Source organism: Nerophis ophidion, linkage group LG14, assembly GCF_033978795.1.
Source record: "Nerophis ophidion isolate RoL-2023_Sa linkage group LG14, RoL_Noph_v1.0, whole genome shotgun sequence".
Classification (NCBI taxonomy): Eukaryota; Metazoa; Chordata; class Actinopteri; order Syngnathiformes; family Syngnathidae; genus Nerophis; species Nerophis ophidion.
In genome coordinates this window covers 22,557,942-22,579,687 of record NC_084624.1, presented here as the reverse complement: position 1 = coordinate 22,579,687, position 21,746 = coordinate 22,557,942, and the positions used below count along the sequence as shown (strand labels likewise).

Below are 21,746 nucleotides of genomic sequence, written 5' to 3'. Positions count from 1 at the left end.
ATCAAGCGCCTCCTTCACGCTAAAGTCCTGAGAACCAGAAAATACAACTTGCATTTTTGTTTATATTATATAATAGTCTGGATGGAAAAATCAATATGCCACAGTGGCGTGATGCAGTGTCCTTTGCTGTTGACAACAGTATTTAATACCAATTATATTATCTACTGCTTAGTTCAGTGGTTCTCAAATGGGGGTATGCGTACCCATGAGGGTACTTGAAGGTATGCCAAGGGGTACGTGAGATTTTTTTAAAATATTCTAAAAATAGCAACAATTCAGTAATCCTTTAAGAATATATTTATTGACTAATACTTTACTAAATATGAATGTAAGTTCATAAACTGTGAAAAGAAATGCAACAATGCAATATTCAGTGTTGACAGCTGGATTTTTTGTGGACACGTTCCATAAATATTGATGTTAAAAATGTCTTTTTTTGTGAAGAAATGTTTAGAATTAAGTTCATGAATCCAGATGGATCTCTATTACAATCCCAAAGAGGGCACTTTAAGTTGATGATTACTTCTATGTGTAGAAATCTTTATTTATAATTAATCACTTGTTTATTTTTCAACAATTTTTTGGTTATTTTTATATCTTTTTTTCCAAATCGTACAAGAAAGACCACTACAAATGAGCAATATTTTGCACTGTTATACAATTTAATAAATCAGAAACTGATGACCTAGTGCTTTATTTTACTTCTTTATGTATATTTTTCAACCAAAAATGCTTTGCCGTGATTAGGGGGTACTTGAATTAAAAAAATGTTCACAGGGGGTACATCACTGAAAAAAGGTTGAGAACCACTGGCTTAGTTAATAGGCCAAGACTTATTTATTAAATAATAATAATTTACTATGCATAGTAGTTTAAAGCTCAATTTATCAATATGTTATATTAACATGTAAACATATTGAAAACTATCCCAGGCTCGCGATCTTTCTGTGTGGAGTTTGCATGTTCTCCCCGTGACTGCGTCGGTTCCCTCCGGGTACTCCGGCTTCCTCCCACTTCCAAAGACATGCACCTGGGGATAGGTTGATTGGCAACACTAAATTGGCCCTAGTGTGTGAGTGTGAATGTTGTCTATCTATCTGTGTTGGCCCTGCGATGAGGTGGCGACTTGTCCAGGGTGTACACTGCCTTCCGCCCAATTGTAGCTGAGATAGGCACCAGCGCCCCCCGCTACCCAAAGGGAATAAGTGGTAGAAAATGGATGGATGGATGGATTTTCTCAAAACTCAAAAGTGTGCCTTATAACCCGGTTAATTCCGGTTGTGCTTACCGACCTCGAAGCAATTTTATTTGGTACATGGTGAAATGATAAGTGTGACCAGTAGATAGCAGTCACGTAAGAGAGATATGTGTAGACTGCAAAATGATGGCAGTCACACATAAGAGATATGTGTAGACTGCAATATGACTCAAGTAAACAACACAAATATTTTATATGTTCCATTAAAAATATAGAACATTACACACGGCGCTCAAAAATCTATCAAAATGTTATGGTATGACATAGGTATGCGTTGAATCTCCACCGCTTGATGGATTGTACTGTGCTTCAACATACGAGTATCATTATGGTGTCCATAAGGTAAAACATTCCTGGCGTTTTGTTTCGCAAAGTTATGCAAAATCAACTTTTCTTACCTTCTGGTACCTGCTGATCTGTATTTGGGATCTGCATAAGTACTGAAAATGTAGTCCTAGTTGATGAGCTTCTTCTTTTTCTCTATCTTCTTGTTATGAGACATTCAGCCTCTGCTGTTGCCATTTCTAATATAAAGTTGTGTAAAGTTCTTACTTATTTCTGTCAGTAGCCTCGCTATGGAAGCACTAAAAACCACCAGTGTAGTGAGTTTACATTATTCACCCAAGGGACTTTAGTTATTAGAGAGTTCCGGTCGGACGGGTTTTCACGGGACACATTTCCGGCTTTGTTGTTGCACTAGTGAGCCACGGATGAGAAAATGTTGCTCCATTATTGATTGAAGTAAAGTCTGAATGTCACTAAAACAGTTAGGTCCATCTTTTGACACTTCTTCCACTCCCGTCCTTGCACGCTACACCGCTACAACCAAGATGACGGGGAGAAGACACTGTCGGAGGTGAGCCTTGTAAATAAGACCGCCCACAAAACGGTGCATCCCGAAGCATCCGTCTGAAAGTGACTTGAAGATGATCTGTAAAACATCATCTATGCAACATTTTGACCAAAGAACCATTATTACATGTTATGTAGACCAGTGGTATTCATTTTTATCTAAAAGTTTATTTATTTATTTATTTATTTTTTATTAAATCAACATAAAAACACAATATACAGTTACAATTAGTGCACCAACCACAAAAACCTCCCTTTTTCATGACAAAGAAAAAAAAAGGATTCCCCCAGACCCCCCCACCCCGCCCGGGCCGCGGGACATATTATTAAGCGTTGACCGATCCGCGGATACAAAAAGGTTGGGGACCACTGATGTAGACCACAAGGAAGTCTTTTACAATTAGAAAAAAATCATAATATGACCCTTTTGTATGAAAATAGACCTGACTAAACCCGCGCGAAAGGGACAAGCGGTTGGAAATGGATGGATGGATGGATGGATGGACTCGCTCATCGGCAGTGCGCCTTATAATCCGGTGCAGTATACGGTCCGGAAAATACTTGGTAATTATGTACAACATAAACATGCTCAACAATTATACTTCATCAATCCATCCATCCATCCATCCATTTTCTACCGCTTATTCCCTTTGGGGTCGCGGGGGGCGCTGGTGCCTATCTGAGCTACAATCGGGTGGAAGGCGGGGTACACCCTGGACAAGTTGCCACCTTATCTTGTACCTTATTTCTACCGGCTGTTTTGCTGACTTATTAAAGTGAGTTATCTTATTCTTTGATGAGTCATGACACCGGCAGAACATGAGATGACATCATTAACTGCAGTCTGGTTCATGATGTCCTCTGGTAAAGAAGACCTGCCTCCGTTCTTCCCTCTCCGCTGTGTGTCCATGTCATCAGATGCGCTTCCTGCTGCTCTTCAGCCGCCAGGGCAAGTTGCGTTTGCAGAAATGGTACACGCCCATGTCTGATCGGGAGAAGAAGAAGATCATCAGAGACATGACCACGGCCGTGTTGGCACGGCAACCACGCTCCTGCAACTTCCTGCACTGGAAGGACTTGAAGATTATTTACAAGAGGTGGGCGGGGCTCCTGCATACTTGCCTAACTTCTAAATACACACCTAGTGCAGAGTATATCATATATCAATATGCTATTTTAACCTAAAACGCTCCCTTTTTTCTCTTTGTAGATACGCAAGCTTGTATTTCTGCTTGGCCATAGAGAACCAAGAGAACGAGCTGCTGGCATTGGAGGTCATTCATCGCTATGTGGAGCTGCTTGACAGATATTTTGGCAATGTACTTCTTCCATTACCTTTTTCACCTTCTGTATCACCGCTGTCAAAGTCAAGGCCCGCGGGCCAGATCTGGCCCTCCACCTCATTTTACATGGCCTGCAAAATGTGTCAATAATATACCTTATATTTTCTTTATTTACTTTCTTATTTTCTTCCTAAAGTATTAGGTTTTTTTTCTTGATTGACAGGGAAAAAATAGTGTGCAATATTGCAACAAAATCTATATAATCTAACGTTTTGGTCAAAATCCAAATAAATATTTAAATATCTGCTTAACTTATGATTTTGAAGCAAGTTATCCATCAAATTGTACACTATAAAAATGACCAATATAATTTACTGTAAAATTTAGGGAGTTTTTTTAACAGCACATTACTGTAAGTAAAAAAAAAACAAAAAAAAAACATATTTGTTTTTGTACTGTAAAATTAAGTCGACTGGGCTGTCAGTTGTTTTGGGTTTTTTACTGTAAAATTCACGGTTGATGATTTTATGGAACCACATTTTATTATGGTAAAAAACTGACAGCTGAATTGCCAAAATACAACTAAACCGTGGTACTGTATTTCTATTTTCAGTAATATGTTGTAATAATAATAATAATAAAAACACCATATATTTTACATTAGAAATCTGGCAACTATGCTTGTTTTTTTCTGTAAAAAACAGTGGTAAAGTCCACAGATTTTTTACTTTATGTACATTTTTTTTAGATATTTAAATTCTTAGGCAAACTCATGAATTATTCACTGTGGCTGTTAGCCATGACTGCGGTGTGGCCCTCAATAAAAACAAGTTTGACACCCCTTCTCTATATAAACAGTCGTCCATTCTACACTGGTCCTTATCTATGTTTCATTGTCTCCTCTCAGGTGTGCGAGCTTGACATAATCTTTAACTTTGAGAAGGCCTATTTTATCCTGGACGAGTTCCTCATGGGAGGAGAAATACAAGAAACCTCCAAACAGATTGTGAACCGCTCCATTGAAGCCTCAGACATGTTACAAGAGGTGAAACCACACATCAAAAACACAGCTCCAGACTCACAAGTGTGACATGAGCGTCTGCTGCGAGGCTCCATATCATTAAAAACACCAGCTTCAAAGGCAGCCAACTAAAGCGCTTTAATTTTTCTAGTTTATGTAGTATGAATAATCCAAAAAGTTTTACCAACTTTAATGTTTTGGACTAGGACTAGATTACTGTATAACATGTTCATTTGTGTCCTCTTTTCAATAGCTTTTTTTTTTAAACAATATTTATATAATTGTTTTGCTTTTGATTTTTTTAACTTGATTTTTTTACATCAAATTATGCTGACAATTTCGTTCAATAAACTTTTGTAAGCAAAATGTTTGTTTTTAAAAATTCAGTTTTATAAAATTTCACTCAATAAAAATTCAGTGCAGAAGTTTTGACAGCATGTCCGTGTCAAGTGACTGCACACTTGACAACTCATTGGCCGGTTCTACAGACAACATTGGTTGCTTCGGTCTTAATTTACCGGAACTTGTGTTAAAACAACAAATACTTTTTGCAATTTTTCATAAACTGAATTTTTAAACATGCATTTTGCTGCCAAATCTTTATTCAATAAAAATTATCAGCATAATTTGATGTAAAAAAAAATCTAATCCAAATTTCAGTGTCAAAGAAAAGCTTTGGTAAGACACAAATTAACCTCCATAAAATATCTGTGTATTATTGAATATTAATACATATTATTAGTCCCTTTTTAAAAATACATGTCAAAGGTACATTTACATGGACAGCAATAGCCAAACTACTGACCATGACTTGAATATGGTGTGTGTGTGTGTGTGTGTACTGTATATATATATATATATTTATATAAGGTTGACTTTACACTCACCTTAGGGTTTACCAAGAAGCCTTTCGTTTGACAGCCCTTCGCGGTTTTCCAAGTGGAATGTGGTACAGTATTTGTGTTTGATAAAACCTTTGGCAAATCAAAATTTACGACCAATAAAAACGCATTAAACGGGGACGGAAATTTGACTCGTCAAATATAAACAAACCAAAACACTGGCGGAAAGCAATAATTGATAAAATAAATAAATATATGTATATATGACTATGTATGTGTGTGTGTGTGTATATATGTGTGTGTGTGTCTGTGTGTGTATGTATATATATATGTGTGTATGTATGTATATTTATGTATATGTATATAATGTATGTACAAACCCCTTTTCCATATGAGTTGGGAAATTGTTTTATATGTAAATATAAACGGAATACAATTATTTGCAAATCATTTTCAACCCATATTCAGTCGAATATGCTACAAAGACAACATATTTGATGTTTAAACTGATAAACAATTTTTTTTGTTGCAAATAATCATTAACTTTAGAATTTGATGCCAGCAACACATGACAAAGAAGTTGAGAAAGGTGGCAATAAATACTGATAAAGTTGGGGAATGCTCATCAAACACTTATTTGGAACATCCCACAGGTGTGCAGGCTAATTGGGAACAGGTGGGTGCCATGAAATGCAGCTTCCATGAAATGCTTAATAATTCACAAACAAGGATGGGGCGAAGGTCACCAATTTGTAAGCAAATTGTCGAACAGTTTTAGAACAACATTTCTCAACAAGCTATTGCAAGGAATTTAGGGATTTTACCATCTACGGTCCATAAAATCATCAAAAGGTTCAGAGAATCTGGAGAAATCACTGCACATAAGCGATGATATTACGGAGCTTTGATCCGTCAGGCGGTACTGCATCAAAACCGGACACCAGTGTGTAAAGGATATCACCACATGGACTCAGGAACACTTCATAAAACTACTGTCAGTAACTTCAGTTGGTCGCTACATCTGTAACTGCAAGTTAAAACTCTACTATGCAAAGCGAAAGCCATTTATCAACAACACTCAGGAACGCCGCCGGCTTCGGTGGGCCCGAGCTCATCTAAGATGGACTGATGCAAAGTGGAAAAGTGTTCTGTGGTCTGACGAGTCCACATTTCAAATTATATTTGGAAACTGTGGACGTGGTGTGGTGTCCTTCGGAACAAAGAGGAAAATAACCCTCCGGATTGTTATAGGCGCAAAGTTCAAAAGCTAGCATCTATGATGGTATGGGGGTGTATTAGTGCCCAAGGCATGGGTAACTTACTGTACACATTTGTGAAGGCACCCTGAATGCTGAATGGTCCATATAGGTTTTGGAGCAACATATGTTGTCATCCAAGCAACGTTATCATGGATGCCCCCGCTTATTTCAGCAAAACAATGCCAAGCCACGTGTTACAACAGCGTGGCTTCGTAGTCAAAGAGTGCAGGTACTTTCCTGGCCCACCTGCAGTCCAGACCTGTCTCCCATCGAAAATGTGTGGCGCATTATGAAGCGTAAAATACGACAACAAGAACCCGAATTGTTGAACAACTTAAGCTGTACATCAAGCAAGAATGGTAAATAATTCCACTTTCAAAGCTTCAAAAAATTGTTTCCTCAGTTCCCAAATATTTATTGAGTGTTGTTAAAAGAAAAGGTGATGTAACACAGTTGTGAACATGCCCTTTCCCAACTACTTTGGCACTTGTTGCAGCCATGAAATTCTAAGTTAATTATTATTTGCAAAAAAAAATAAAGTTAATGAGTTTGAACATCAAATATCTTGTCTTTGTAGTGCATTCAATTGAATATGGGTTTAAAAGGATTTGCAAATCATTGTATTCCGTTTATATTTACATCTAACACAATTTCCCAACTTATAAGGAAACGCGGTTTGTATGTGTATATATATACATATGTATGTATCTATGTATTTATTATATATATATATATATATATATATATATATATATATATATATATATATATATATATATATATATATATATATATGTAATTATTTTAATTTAAAACATTTTGTCATGTAAATTAAGGCAGGGATTTTCAAATTGTGGCACAGTGACCATGATTGATTTCAGATGGGTGGAGAACACCTGTGATATTAAAATCAACCAAGTTGACGTCCCTGGCAGAACACACATGCAGTGGTAGATGAACATGGACTCCTGTCCTGGCCAAGTACCAACACACCAGGACTGGAGTGGGAGTATTATCAACAATCCACAAACAGGCTTCAGCTGGAGCGGCATCTTTCAGCATGGTCCTAGTTTTTTTTACATTATTAACAGCCTTACATTGTTTCTGGGGGGACCAAAAGCGGAGGGGCCTCCCTAACTCCCCCAAAATTGTAAAACTCTTTTTTATCTCACTATAAGAAATACAATTATAATCATTTTGCTGTTAAACATAACTGAAATTGACTTAGAAAGGTTTGCAAAACATAATGTCTTTATTTTTCTCAAGCTGCTGTTCCTCCCCTGAAGTCCTCACACTTTGAAAATTTCTGTGCCCTATTCAACATTAGTGTAGTTGTTTCTTACACATACTGTACCTTCCCTGTCAGTCACACTAAATATTGAACGTCTCTCCAGATAAAAATGCAATAACAGGGTGTTGGCGCTTGAAGCTAGAATGAAAAATAATCAAATCCAAGACTAGAAGAAAGTATTTTTCTGAAAAGGCACAATAGTTTTTTTTTTAATTTTCAGCCTTGTTTTTGTGACCTAAAAACAGTTTGTGTGGACAAAAGCCGATACGTGTATACAGCAAATACTACTTACAGCCTACTACTACTGCACGCAGCTCTCATTCCTTCAGAACTTGATACTTATTTGTGTTTTTCTAAAAGTGTGTGTTCTTGGTATTTGTCATCATGTCTTGTTATGAGAACAAAACTGCACAGAGCAGCTTTCTGGATGAGTTGAATTACCTTCTTAATAAGAAATGTAAGCATCTTTATCAATGAGACTGATGTGATGTGATACATTATTAGATATATCAACCTACTTTTCAGGCAATGCAATATCCCAATCATCTGATGCAACGTATTACAATGCAATACAATTTGACAACACTTGATACCACACAGCACAATCTGATGCAATGCAAACAATAGAAATTAAAATACTGCCCACAAATTACGGTTACGTGTAACTAATAAGACGGACGGTATTTTAATATCAGTTGAAAATAAATAAAAAAATCAGTTTTTACAATTGTTTTACTGACAGACATTTATGATGCCCATATATTGGCATACAGGTCCACAACAATTAACAATATATATTTGAATTAAATTGAATAAACATGAATAAATGTACTGATAAAATGTATACCTCCAATTTCTTCATACAGTATTTAAAACCAAATATCCCACCTTCAATAACACCCAAATAATTTATTAACCTTACAAGCAATGTTGTAACATGTTTGATTTGCCCACATGTGTAAACATATTGTAATGAATAGATGTCAAATCAACTCAAGTGTGTACTCAAGTTGCTCTAACCTTCCTTGATAGTGTTTCATGTTTTATTTGATGTAAATAATGTTGCCTGGGACCTCAGTGAGTCAAGGTCCAGGCCCAAAATTGCCGCACTTTGGACACCACTGCTTTAGAGTCCCACTAAACTGAAGAGTCTCACATATTTTTATATTTGCTTTTGTCACTTCAGCTATATTTTCTGAAAATTATGATTTTTTCCTTTGTTGTACAACATTTTACGCTTTTACTGTAGTTTTATAAATATATTGTATCTACCCGTGCCTTTTGTCCACATGCAAACCTCATTTTAGGTCACTAAAAACTGCTGTTCACTTTTATTTGAATTTGTGTTATGCCTTATTTTCTGTTTGATATTCAACTGTAACTTCACAACACTATTTATCCTTAAGTAGTACAAAACCCAAAACCAGTGAAGTTGGCACATTGTGTAAATAACACACACGTGTAAATGGTAAATAAAAACACAATACAATGATTTGCAAATACTTTTCAATTTATATTCCATTGAAAACACTGCAAAGACAATATATTTTATGTTCAAACTGGTAAATATTCGCTCATTTGGAATTTGATGCCTGCAACATGAATTTAGGGATTTCAACATCTGTGGTCCGTATTATCATCAAAAGGTTCAGAGAATCTGGAGAAATCACTGCAAGGCCGGAAATCAACATTGAATGCCTGTGACCTTGCATCAAAAAGCAGTGTGTTAAGGATATCACCACTTGGGCTCAGGAACACTTCAGAAAACCACTGTTTACATTACGTTGCTACATCTGTAAGTGCAAGTTAAAACTCTACTATGCAAAGCCAAAGCCATTTATCAACAACACCCAGAAAGGCTTCGCTGGGCCCGAGCTCATTTAAGAAAGACTGATGCAAAGTGTAAAAGTATTCTGTGGTCTGACGAGTCCACATTTCACATTGTTTTTGGAAACTGTGGACGTCGTGTCCTCTGGAACAAAGAGGCAAAGAACCATCCGGACTGTTATAGGCGCAAAGTTGAAAAGCCAGCATTTGTGATGGTATGGGGGTGCATTAGTGCCCAAGGCATGGCTAACTAACACATCCGTGAAAGCACCATTTATGCTGAAAGGTACATACAGTACAGGTTTTGGAGCAACATATATTGCCATCCAAGCAACATTATCATGGATGCCCCTGATATTTTTCAGCAAGACAATGCTAAGCAACGTGTTACAACAGCGTGGCTTCATAGTAAAGGAGTGCGGGTACTAGACTGGCCTTCCTGTAGTCCAGACCTGTCGCCTATTAAAAATGTGTGGGGCAATATGAAGACTAAAATACCACAAAAGAGACCCCGGACTGTTGAACAACTTAAGTTGTACATCAAGCAAGAATGGGAAAGAATTCCACTTAAATAATGTGTCGTCTCTGTTCCCAAACGTTTACTGAGTGTTGTTAAAAGGAAAGACCATGTGACACATTGGTAAAAATGCCCCTGTGACAACTTTTTTGGAATGTCTTGCTGCCATTAAATTTTAAGTTAACGATTAAGTTTCTCAGTTGGAACATTAAATATCTTGTCTTTGCAGTCTATTCAATTGAATATAAGTTGAAAAGGATTTGCAAATCATTGTATTCTGTTTTTCTTTACCATTTGCACAACATGCCAACTTCACTGGTTTTGGGTTTTGTAAATCCCCTCCACCTGGTCGATTGAAAAGTAGCTCGCCTGCAGAAAAAGTGTGGGCAACCCTGCTCTAGTAGTAGATTTAGAATAACCCAAGTTATTCTTTAACTTCACAACACTATTTATCCTCTAGTAGATTTCCTTGGTTGGTGGTTACAAATGGAATATTGCTATCCATGTAAACATTACCGTAAACAAAAAAACACACACACACACACAATGTGGAGGCAACACCCGTCACACGCAGTTACTGAAGTATAATTATTACATTTTTGAAACCAGTTGGGCACTCACTGTACAAATCAAGAATGGCTTGGTTGGTACAGTCTCTGCCCGACTTAAGTCTGCAGGTGACCTTAAATTCAACATGAATATTTTTGTGAACAGTAACTTTCCTACTTAGCATTTTCCACTGCAGCATGGGAATATGTTGTTTCAGTGTAGTGTGTGAGTGTGTAAGTGGTGTTTCCAGTAGTCAGCTCAGTGGTGCTCGTATAGCCAGCTTGTGGATATTTGTCTCTCCAGGATTTTTTGTGATTGTTGCACCCTAAAATCCTAAATCCGCTTATTTAAAAAAATGGAAATAAAAATGTTAAATCAACTTGTGATTTTATCAATTTGGTATTAATGCTTTAAGTGCTCCTGTAACTTTAACCACAAAAGAACAGTATTTCGACACAAAATTGGAAAACAAATACTGTATTGATGTTTAAATTGTTTTATACCACACAGACTTTTAAGTAGACACTATTTGAGAGTAAAAACACATACTAAGTTCATTGTCAACTTACCGTATTTTTCGGATTATAAGTCGCTCCGGAATATACGTAGCACCGGCCGAAAATGCATAATAAAGAGGGGAAAAAACATATATAAGTCGCACTGGAGTATAAGTCGCATTTTTGGGGAAAATTTATTTGATAAAATCCAACACCAAGAATAGACATTTGAAAGGCAATTTAAAATAAATAGAGAATAGTGAACAACAGCCTGAATAAGTGTACGTTATATGACGCTAAAATAACCAACTAAGAAGGTGCCTGGTATGTTAACGTAACATATTATGGTAAGAGTCATTCAAATAACTATAACTTATAGAACATGCTATACGTTTACCAAACAATCTATCTCTCCTAATCGATAAATCCGATGAAATCTTCTTCCTCGATGTCGCTTCTAAACAACTCTGCCAACTCCAAAGGTATGCGCCGCTTCCTCTTGTTGTTTTCTGCTGCATATTTCACTACGTCCAGCTTGTAATCTGCAGTACATGATTTCCTTTTCAGTCCAATTTTTGTTCAGCCCTTCTCAGTTTTTATAAGTTACTGCCAACGATGAAATGATCCATTTTAATAGCTACGGCAATAGCATATAGCATATAACATTTAGCATTCAATGACCCACAATGCACTTCTGCCATGACCCTCCCCCGCCCAATTCTAATGGTTGACGTGTGTGTGACGATTGCTGACGTGTGTGACGATTGCTGACATTTTCTTCATCTCTTCCGCGAATGAGATAAATAATATTATTTGATATTTTACCGTAATGTGTTACTAATTTCACACTTATGTCGCTCCAGAGTATATGTCGCACCACCGGCCAAACTATGAAAAAAAAATGCAATTTATAGTCCAAAAAATACGGCTGTATGGTTTGAATTCGTATTGACTGATGGCAGCAATAGCTGATTGTAAGTACTGAAAGAAAATGCCACCAAAGGCTTTCTTATTGTTCGCTGTCTGCAGAAATTCTCTGTGTATATTTTACATTTAAAAAAAAGTAACGTTCATTTATGTTGCAACTAGGGTTGTTTCGATACCAATATTTTGTTACTGGTACCAAAATGTATTTTGATACTTTTCTAAATAAAGGGGACCACAAAAAATGGCTTTATTTTAACAACAAATCTTAGGGTACACTGAACATTTGTTTATTATTGCAATTTAGTCCTTAAATAAAATAGTGAACATACAAGACAACTTGTTATTTATTAGTATACAAACAAAGACTCCTAATTAGTCTGCTGACGTATGCAGTAACATATTGTGTCATTTATCATTCTATTATTTTGTCAAAATTGTAAAGGGCAAGCTGTAAAAAATAATGATTAATCCACTTGTTCATTTACTGTTAATACAGTATCTGCTTTTTTTCAGTTTCAACATGTTCTATCTACACTTTTGTTAAAATGTAATAATCACTTTTTCTTCTGTTGTGTGATACCTTAAATTTGGATGATACCACAAATTTAGGTAACGATCCGATTCCAAGTGGTTACAGGATCATACATTGGTCATGTTAAAAGTCCTCGTGTCCAGGGACGTATTTCCTGAGTTAATAAACGTAATATAAATTTTAGAAAAAAGAAAGAAGGTTTTGTGACGATAAAAAATATTGATGTAATCATAATAGTGTTGACTAGATACACTCCTGTACTTGGATTACAGTGGGTGTCAGGAGTAGATCTCCCCATGGCATTTGTTTACAATGTGACGCGGGTGAGTCATTGTATCCTCCTGCGGTGTGTAGTGAAACATGTTTAGCTATTCCTCGTCCTGTAGTGATAATGATGCCTTATAAGAAACATACTTTATTTGTCGCCATGGAGGTGAAGATTAGTGATTCAGAAGTAGCTAAAACACTGCAGACTGTGGATGGATGCTAGCTGCTAACTAGCTCGCAATGTCTTAAAGCACCTCTTCCTGAGGGCATTTCAGTGTTTTAGCTTCACCTTTATCGTCAATTTTTAGACCAAAATGCGTCCATTCTCCCTTTCATGGGTGGGTGGGTGTGGTTGTGGTTGTGGTTGTGGGTGTGTGTGCACTGCCGAATATGCTCCTCTACTCGTAAAACCAGCAATGTCATGATGTGACGACGATGCGCCGTCAAGCCTGTAAAAGAAACAAAAAAAACATTTGGTACTTTTCAGAGTATATTACCGTTTTTGATTCTTTAGCACCGCGAAACCATACTAGTACCGGTATACCTTACAACCCTTGTTGCAATGCATTACCCCCGCATGTTTAGAGCTTACAGTGGGGCAAAAAAGTATTTAGTCAGCCACCGATTGTGCAAGTTCTCCCACTTAAAATGATGACAGAGGTCTGTAATTTTCATCATAGGTACACTTCAACTGTGAGAGACAGAATGTGAAAAAAAAATCCAGGAATTCACATTGTAGGAATTTTAAATAATTTATTTGTAAATTATGGTGGAAAATAAGTATTTGGTCAACCATTCAAAGCTCTCACTGATGGAAGGAGGTTTTGGCTCAAAATCTCACGATACATGGCCCAATTCATTCTTTCCTTAACACGGATCAATCGTCCTGTCCCCTTAGCAGAAAAACAGCCCCAAAGCATGATGTTTCCACCCCCATGCTTCACAGTAGGTATGGTGTTCTTGGGATGCAACTCAGTTTTCGTCTTCCTCCAAACAAAGTTGAGTTTATACCAAAAAGTTATATTTTGTATCTATTTTGGTATAAACTCAACTCGTCATGTTTGGAGGAAGAAGAATACTGAGTTGTATCCCAAGAACACCAAGCGGGTCTACCTGGTTGATCCTGCCAGTAGCATATGCTTGTCTCAAAGATTAAGCCATGCAAGTGCAAGTGCAAACGAGTTTGACAGTGAGTCTACCATAATTTACAAATAAATTCTTTAAAATTCCTACAATATGAATTCCTGGATTTTTTTTTCACATTCTGTCTCTCACAATTGAAGTGTACCTATGATGAAAAATACAGACCTCTGTCATAATTTTAAGTGGGAGAACTTGCACAATCGGTGGCTGACTAAATACTTTTTTGCCCCACTGTATGTGAACTGTTAAGAACGATCTCTTGTACTATTTTTATTCGTAAGTATGGATGGGAATTGACAAAATTTTCCAGTTCGGATTCTGCTTAGCAGTTCTCTTGTCGATTCTTATTTGGGAAAAAAAGAGGAAAAAGGGTGGATTAGCATCAATTCTGTTTAGTTTAGAAGTACCAAGCCCTTACAAAGTTGACAGTGAGGTGTCAAGACGAAGAAAAAATCGTTTGTGAAAATTAATATAAGAAATTGAGATTCTTCTGTAGAATTTAATGATGTGCAAATGACAGAAGAATGTAACATTTAGTAACATGTGGTATTAACCTATTACTACACGCATGTCAAGCCTCTATTTATTTTAATATTGATTATGGCTAATAGTGTATGAAAACTTTGAATTGAAAATTTCGGATAATATAAGGTTTCAAAAACTGTAGGCCCTGATGATCGGAATGATAACCAAGGCTTGCATGTAATGAGTTAATATCACAGATTCGTTTCACAGTTGAAGTTAATTGCTGACATGAATGGATTTAAATTCTAGTTTTATGATTTTCAACTGTCTAATATAATGACTGAGAGAAAGCCTGAGTGCAAGAAAACAAACTTTCCGACTACAATTAAACATTCACCTCCTGGAAATGCAAGCTTTTGAACACAAACTTAGTCGCTGCTCGGTGACATTTGTTAGTGGCTGACGTGAACCAGGGCCGCCGCCTTGGAGACAGTCAGAATCTGTCTCTTGTCATGCTCATCTAAATGAGTAGGCATTCATTTTAATTTAACTAATAATAGTGCTTACTTGATAGGCTATGTTAGCTACTACCTGTTGTATTCAGATTAAATAGGAGCGAATAAAAAAACAACTTCCATTTATAATTATTGTATGCTGTGTGTTCAAATGTCCTCCTCTTGATGAACTAGCAGCCTTTATATAATTACAAGTAGCGCCTCTGCAATCTTTTCTAGTCAAAGGTAGCATTTGTTGCGCCTGGACTCTGACATTTGGAGATCTGACGTCATTAGACATCATCCCCACCCGGAAGGATAGATGAGAGAACCTTTTGAGTAAATGGCAAGCGATTCCCAAGAGTTGATACGCTGGGAACTGGTTCTAAACAAGAACGTTGTTTTGATTCCCATCCTTATCGGTAAAAGAGACAATGGCAATTATTATCATACTTCAACATCTCTGTCATGTGAATGTTGTCTCCTTGCTAGGTCAGCATTGCAAATCATTATGTTTTTAATTGCCTTACCCTGGCTGAATAAAGTTTAAATGAATATATAAATACATGTTAATTCGGAATTACATTTTTGTATATTGCATTACCCTGAAGGCTTAGTGCTGTAGACAAGATCACGAATTACAGTGCATCCGAAAAGTATTCGCAGTGTTTCACTTTATTCATATTTTATGTTGCAGCCTTATTCATAAATACCGGTAGACTATATTAATTTGTTCCTAAAAATTCTAGACAATACCTCATAATGACAATGTGAACATTTATTTTAATTTTTTTATTTTGCTAATTTATTTAAAAAATAAACAAATATTCACTGCATTTGTTAAATACTTTTTTGAGGCATCTTTTGCAGCAACCACGGCTTCAAGTCTTTTTGAATATGATGTCACAAACTTAGCGCACCTATCTTTGGGCACTTTCTCTCCTTCCTCTTTGCAGCACCTATCAAGATCCTTCAGGTAGGATGGGAAGCGTTGGTTTTCATCCAGGATGTCTCTGTACATTGCTGCATTCATCTTAGTATAGTCCGGGAGGTGACCTAGAACCCCATGGTCACTCGTATTAGAACTACAGCATTCCTCTGTGGAGAGAGGAGAACCTTCCAGAAGCAATCCACCAATCAGGTCTGTATGGTAGAGTGGCCAGACGGAAGCCATTCCTTCGTAAAAGTTTGCCAAAATGCACCTGAAAGACTCTCAGACCATGAGGAACCAAATTCTCTGGTCTGATGAGACAGAGATTGAAGTCTTTAGCGTGAATACCAGGCGTCATGTTTGGAGGAAACCAGGCACCGCTCAACACCAGGACAATACCATCCCTACAGTGAAGCATGGCGGTGCCAGCATCATGCTGTGGGGTGGGAGACTAGTCAGGATAGAGGGAAAGATGAATACGGCTATGTACAGAGACATCCTGGATGAAAACCAATGCTTCCCATCCAACCTGATGGAGCTTGAGAGGTGCTGCAAAGAGTAATGGGCGAAACTGCCCAAAGATAGGTGTACCAAGTTTGTTACCTTGTGGTAGTAATTGCTGCATCAACAGAGTATTGAGCAAATGCTCTGAATTCTTATTATGTACATGTGATTTTTTTATTTTTCTATTTTCAATTAACTTGCATTAAATAATAATAATAAAAATAAGGCTTTTAACATTGTCATTGTGGGGTATTGGGTGTATAATTTTGAGGACAAAAATTAATTTATTCAATTTTTGAAAAAGGCTGTAACATAAAACCTGGAAACAGTCAAGTTGCTTCGTCTGCACAAGAAAGAAATGTTTTGATTGACGGTTGACATTGTCCAAAATAACTCAGAATGGCAAAAATATGCGGGGAACTTGCGGGCATTGGACAAAGTGGCGAGGCTGCGCAACGCGGATTGGTTGATTTGGTGCCATCGCAATATTTCCATTTCCTGGAGGGACTGCTTTTTGCCCTTGTGTGTACAGTAGATGTGTTCATGCTGTTTGTTTGTGTGTGTGCGTTCTTGTATTTCTACCCTTCTTGAGACATCAACAAGGAAAAGTACCTTCCATATGAGGAGGTGTGAACAAGTTACGAAATAAGTCACGGTCCCAATTTGGAAAACCTAATAGAGAATGTCTCATTTGCACCCCTGGTTGTGAAATTTATCAAAATGAGTGTGGTCCCAAAAAGGAGGGATTTTTCAAATTGACTGTGTCACTTTTAAAAGTGCTCCCCCTCTGGTTAACATATGAAATAACAAGTGTGTGTAAAAATTTCAAGTGCTCCCCCTTTGATCCAAGTGCTCCCCCATATGTAATGTCAAGTGTGTGTTAGAAATTGAAATGTGCCCCCTTTGGTCCAAGTTAATAAAATAAAATAAAATACAAATGTATATAGACATAATGTAATACCTTGACGTAAATAATGAAGATTGAAAACCAATTGCAAACAAAAAAATCAAAGAAAAAATAACTAAGCTTACCTTTTTTTGTATTTGCATAGTTTGTATATAATAATAATGTGTTGAATACAAATCTTTATATTTCTAGAAAGGGTGGTCCTAAATAGGTAGGCATTTTTCAGAGGTCTCAAGAAAATAACAAATACAAGTGTGCGTGCGTGTCCTCTTTCGCTCTCTGCCAGTGTTAGTTGCAAGCGAGAGACAGATTTTGCTCGGATTTTTTGGGGGGGTTGTGCTGTTTAGGTTCCGTGACACTTCCTGCTCTCCCTCTCGGCTATGGCGCCTCCTACCTGTGTGGCTCCTGGGTGTGTTTCTCTGTGCTTCTTAGTGGGCCTGACTAACACCTGAATGTAGAATGTGTGCCGGAGTGTAGCCTCCCATTGATTGTGATTATTATCGCTTCAGGATGGCAACAGTGATTGGTATGAGGTGGAGCTGTTGGGATGACCTTGAATATGGACAGACAGGTTAGATGTTCTGCTTATGTTAGTGACTGTGTGGGCGTGTTCTCTGCACCTTTACTTTTCGGTGACGTGCCTCTGAATATTAACTACAATACGCTTAGAAGCTGATTCATCCTGTCTTTTGTCTCTCTCTTTTCCCAGACCATGGAGGAATATATGAACACGCCGGCTTTTTGAGGCATGACAAAGGGACACAAAGTAACACTCAGGAGAACACGGGAGTCAAATATACTCAGGAAGGCTTCATGGAAACCAGATTTACTTTTTTGGGAAGAAACTGGAATATTGATCGTAAATATAATTACTCTTCATCTTGCACCATTTTGAAAATGGTGCAAAAGGTGAGGTAAAAAACATTGTTTTGAAATAATTGTGCTGAATGTTATTAATAATGTAATGGATGTGTTAATTTGTGTCTATTTAAAGAAACATGTTGCCGGTTTATTCACCTTTTAATATCAAATGTCTTGAGCCACCTTTAATATTTGCTAGCTTGGGTGTGTTTTTACAACTTGCAATGTGTGGAACTTATCATATAATTAAATGTGTTTTTTTTTCTGGATAAATGGATCTTTTTTCTTAAGCAACACGACTCAGTAAGAAGAAAAATAATACATCTGATGCTTTATTCATCTGTGCTTCATCACACATCGAGCATGTACAAAATGTTTTAAAAATGAGCATACGGAGCACAAGCACTGGTATAGGCCAACGACACGGAGCTTTGGAAGGCAGGCTGATATGAAATAATTCTCCATTTTAACGATAGCATCTTGACAAACCCTGAATATATGTGGAGCCACAGCATTCCAGCCAACCGCTAATTGGGGAAAAAAAGATCATATTGGCTTACAAAGTACTCCTGGAAGGCTGTCATTTACAGCAATGTTCAGGTGTACAGTACAGACCAGAAGTTTGGACACAAACTCTCATTCAATCTTTATTTTCATGACTATTTACCTCAGGGGTCCCCAAACTTTTTGACCCAGGGGCCGCATTGGGTTAAAAAAATATGGCCTGGGGCTGGGCTATATATATATATATATATATGTATATATATATATGTTATGCGTCCGCCGAAGTTTAATTACTCTACACTTGTAATGTATTTTAAGTTTCGCCAACGATTTTGCCTCTTTTTTACTTTTCCCTCATGCACATATTGACTGAAAGAGTGCGCAATTGCCGCGCAAGCGTGTTGATGTCACGTTATCGATGGGAAAATGCATTATTAGACTATATGATTTGCCTGACTGTCTAGGAGACCTCGGGTAAAAAGTAGAAAATGGATTGATGGATGGGCTAGAAACGACAGATTAAAAACAAAATAATTATTTTTTTTAAAAATTGGACGCTGGTGGGCCGTAACTGGCCCGCGGGCCGTAGTTTGGGGAGCACTGATTTTTTTTGTAGATTTTCATTGAAGGCATCAAAACTATGATTGAACACATGAGGAGGTAAAAGAACTGAAAACATGATTTATATTCTAGTTTCTTCAAAATAGCCACCACCCTTTGCTGTGATTACTGCTTTGCACACTCATGGCATTCCCTCCATGAGCTTCAAGCACACTTGTGAAGTGAAAACTCATTTAAGGTGACTACCTCTCAAACCTCATGGAGAGAATGCCAAGAGTGTGCAAAGCAGTAATCATAGCAAAGGGTGGCTATTTTAGAGAAACTAGAATATAAAACATGTTTTCAGTTTTTTCACCTTTTTTTTGTTAAGTCCATAACTCCACATGAGTTCATTCATAGTTTTGATGTGACAATCGACAATGTAAAGATTGAATGAGAAGGTGTGTATCGTACTGTATGTTGTTGGACATGATGATGTAATATTCTCCTTTACAAACACAAACTTTGAACAGCATCACAAAACTTTATAAACTTTGAATGGGAGAGTCAGAGAAGGTGCAAACCCTGTTGTGAAAATGATGTCACCATAATGACTGCAGCAAATAGGGACTATATATTTACGTGTTTAGGTGAGATAATCAGCTATGAGTCGTACGATTAAAACCTGTAAACTAGATCACATCCAGCATAAATACTTTTACATTCCTGCCACAGCTTGGTCACGGTGCTCCCCCTGCCCGTCGCCCTGCACCCTCTGAGGGGCCGAGGTCTTCCCGGTCATCTCCTCCATGCTCTGCACCTCAGTGGGCTTTTCCTCCAGGACCGCCTCCGCCTCCCTCTTGGCCAGCGGTCTGCTCCCAGAGTCCACCTGGCCCAAGTAGTCTTTCACGGCACGCTCGTACAGCTCGTAGGGGAAGAGGCCCTTGGTCTGCGCATGGGTGTCCCGCTTGGCGATGCTCCCCGGCGGGTACTCGGTGAGGATTTTGGCCGCCAGGTAGGTGGTCACCTCGTCCTCCACGTCGTCGTCGTCGTCTGTGTCGCCGCCGTCAGCCTGGCGCTTGAAGGGCATCTTATTGAGCTCGGACAGGAACAGGTTCTCTCTACGTCCGGACGGCGGTGGGATTTTAACGGGTCCCGCATTGGATGCCACGTCGGACCCCGTCGGGATTCTATCCAAGGGGGTCTTGGCAGGTCTGGGCATGACCGGGTACTCGTTGCTGATGGTCTCCACGCCGATGATGTCCAAAAAGTCCTCCCGGTCCATGTCCTCGGGAGCCGCCTTGCTCTTCAGGGGCAGCCTGCGACTGAAGTAGCGGACTTTTGGGGTGGGTCCCGCCGCTTGCGGGCGGGACGCGGCGGGGGGGTTGCGGTGGAGCTTGCGGAGTTCCTCCGTCAGCAGCATGTCGATGAGGTTTTGCGGGGGGACGCGGAGTTTCAAGGAGAGCTCCAGCAGCTCCTTCACCGTGCGAGGGTCCACGATGGAAGGGCGGATGAGTCTCTTTCTTTGCTCGCCGGTCTGATCCCGCTTCTCTCTTTGGTCGCTCATCTCCAGAACCTTCAGCAGGTAATAATCCACCAGCTTGGTGTCGTCGTCTACGTCCTCCTGATCCTGACCCGAGCGGCGCTGCACTTCCTCCTCCTGCTCCCCCAGAGCCCGGTCTGCCTCCTCGTGGCTCCCGTTCACCATCTCCTCGGTCTGCTCCCGTTCCTCCACGGGAACCCACTCCTCTCCAGGAGCGGCGTCCTCCTCCCCCTCAGCATCCTCCTCGTCATCACCGAACAGATCTCTTTTCAGCGGCATCCTTTCCAGCTCCTCGAAGATGGAGCGTAGATTGGTGAGGCTCTGCGGCGTGTACTGCTGGTCCAGGTCCTCTGTAGCCCGCTTGGACGCCTCCGTGTTTTCCTCGTCCTCGAACATCAACGGGTACTTCTTGTGGGGTCTGGGGTAATTGGCGTAGTCTGCCGGGGAGCTCTCCGGGGTCTCTTTGGTGCGGTGTCGCTGCAGGCGGCGGTCGCCCAGCTTGGCCTGGTCCTGGACGGACTTGAGGAGGGTTCTCATCAGCTGCTCGGCGGTGATGTCCGGACGGTCCGCCGGACTCTCGTCCTCTTGCTGCTGCTGCGAGGCCAGCTGGAGCAACACCCTGAACTTCTCCACCTCGTCGTAGTCCACGGGCACAGGTCGGCCCCCGTTGCGCTGCTTCAGGTTCTCGATGTATTCTAAGGCTTTCATCAGGTCCGAACCGGCTGGCTGCGCATCGCCGCCGCGCAGGCGATAGTGGCGGGGGAGGGATGCCGCCTGCACCGCGCATCCGTGCAGGAGGATGGCGAGCAGGACCACGGCGACCCCCGACGGCGACTTGTGGTGGAAATGCAGCATCCTAGGCTCGTGGTCACCTGGAAACAAAGAAGACGAGGCGAGACGTGACTCTCGTTAGCATTTTCATGCTCAGCTCG

At 39.2% G+C, this 21,746-nt stretch overlaps 2 protein-coding genes across 3 annotated transcripts in view; one reads left to right on the top strand and one right to left on the bottom strand.

Annotated features, from left to right (window-relative positions):
- Positions 1-18,500, top strand: part of ap1s3b (adaptor related protein complex 1 subunit sigma 3b) — an 18,960-nt gene extending 460 nt beyond the window's left edge. The window contains exons 2-6 of one of the 2 annotated variants that reach the window (XM_061920131.1): positions 3,029-3,207; positions 3,321-3,429; positions 4,301-4,438; positions 17,876-17,937; positions 18,076-18,500. In XM_061920131.1, the coding sequence (XP_061776115.1) occupies positions 3,029-3,207; positions 3,321-3,429; positions 4,301-4,438; positions 17,876-17,917 (468 nt within the window). In that variant the 3' untranslated portion in view covers positions 17,918-17,937; positions 18,076-18,500. The remainder of the gene's footprint in view (positions 1-3,028; positions 3,208-3,320; positions 3,430-4,300; positions 4,439-17,875; positions 17,938-18,075) is intronic. The other variant, XM_061920132.1, reaches the window with a different exon arrangement.
- Positions 18,119-21,746, bottom strand: part of scg2b (secretogranin II b) — a 3,808-nt gene continuing 180 nt past the window's right edge. Inside the window, exon 2 of the mRNA XM_061920129.1 lies at positions 18,119-21,686. Within this exon, the coding sequence (XP_061776113.1) occupies positions 19,990-21,669 (1,680 nt within the window). The 5' untranslated portion in view covers positions 21,670-21,686 and the 3' untranslated portion in view covers positions 18,119-19,989. The remainder of the gene's footprint in view (positions 21,687-21,746) is intronic.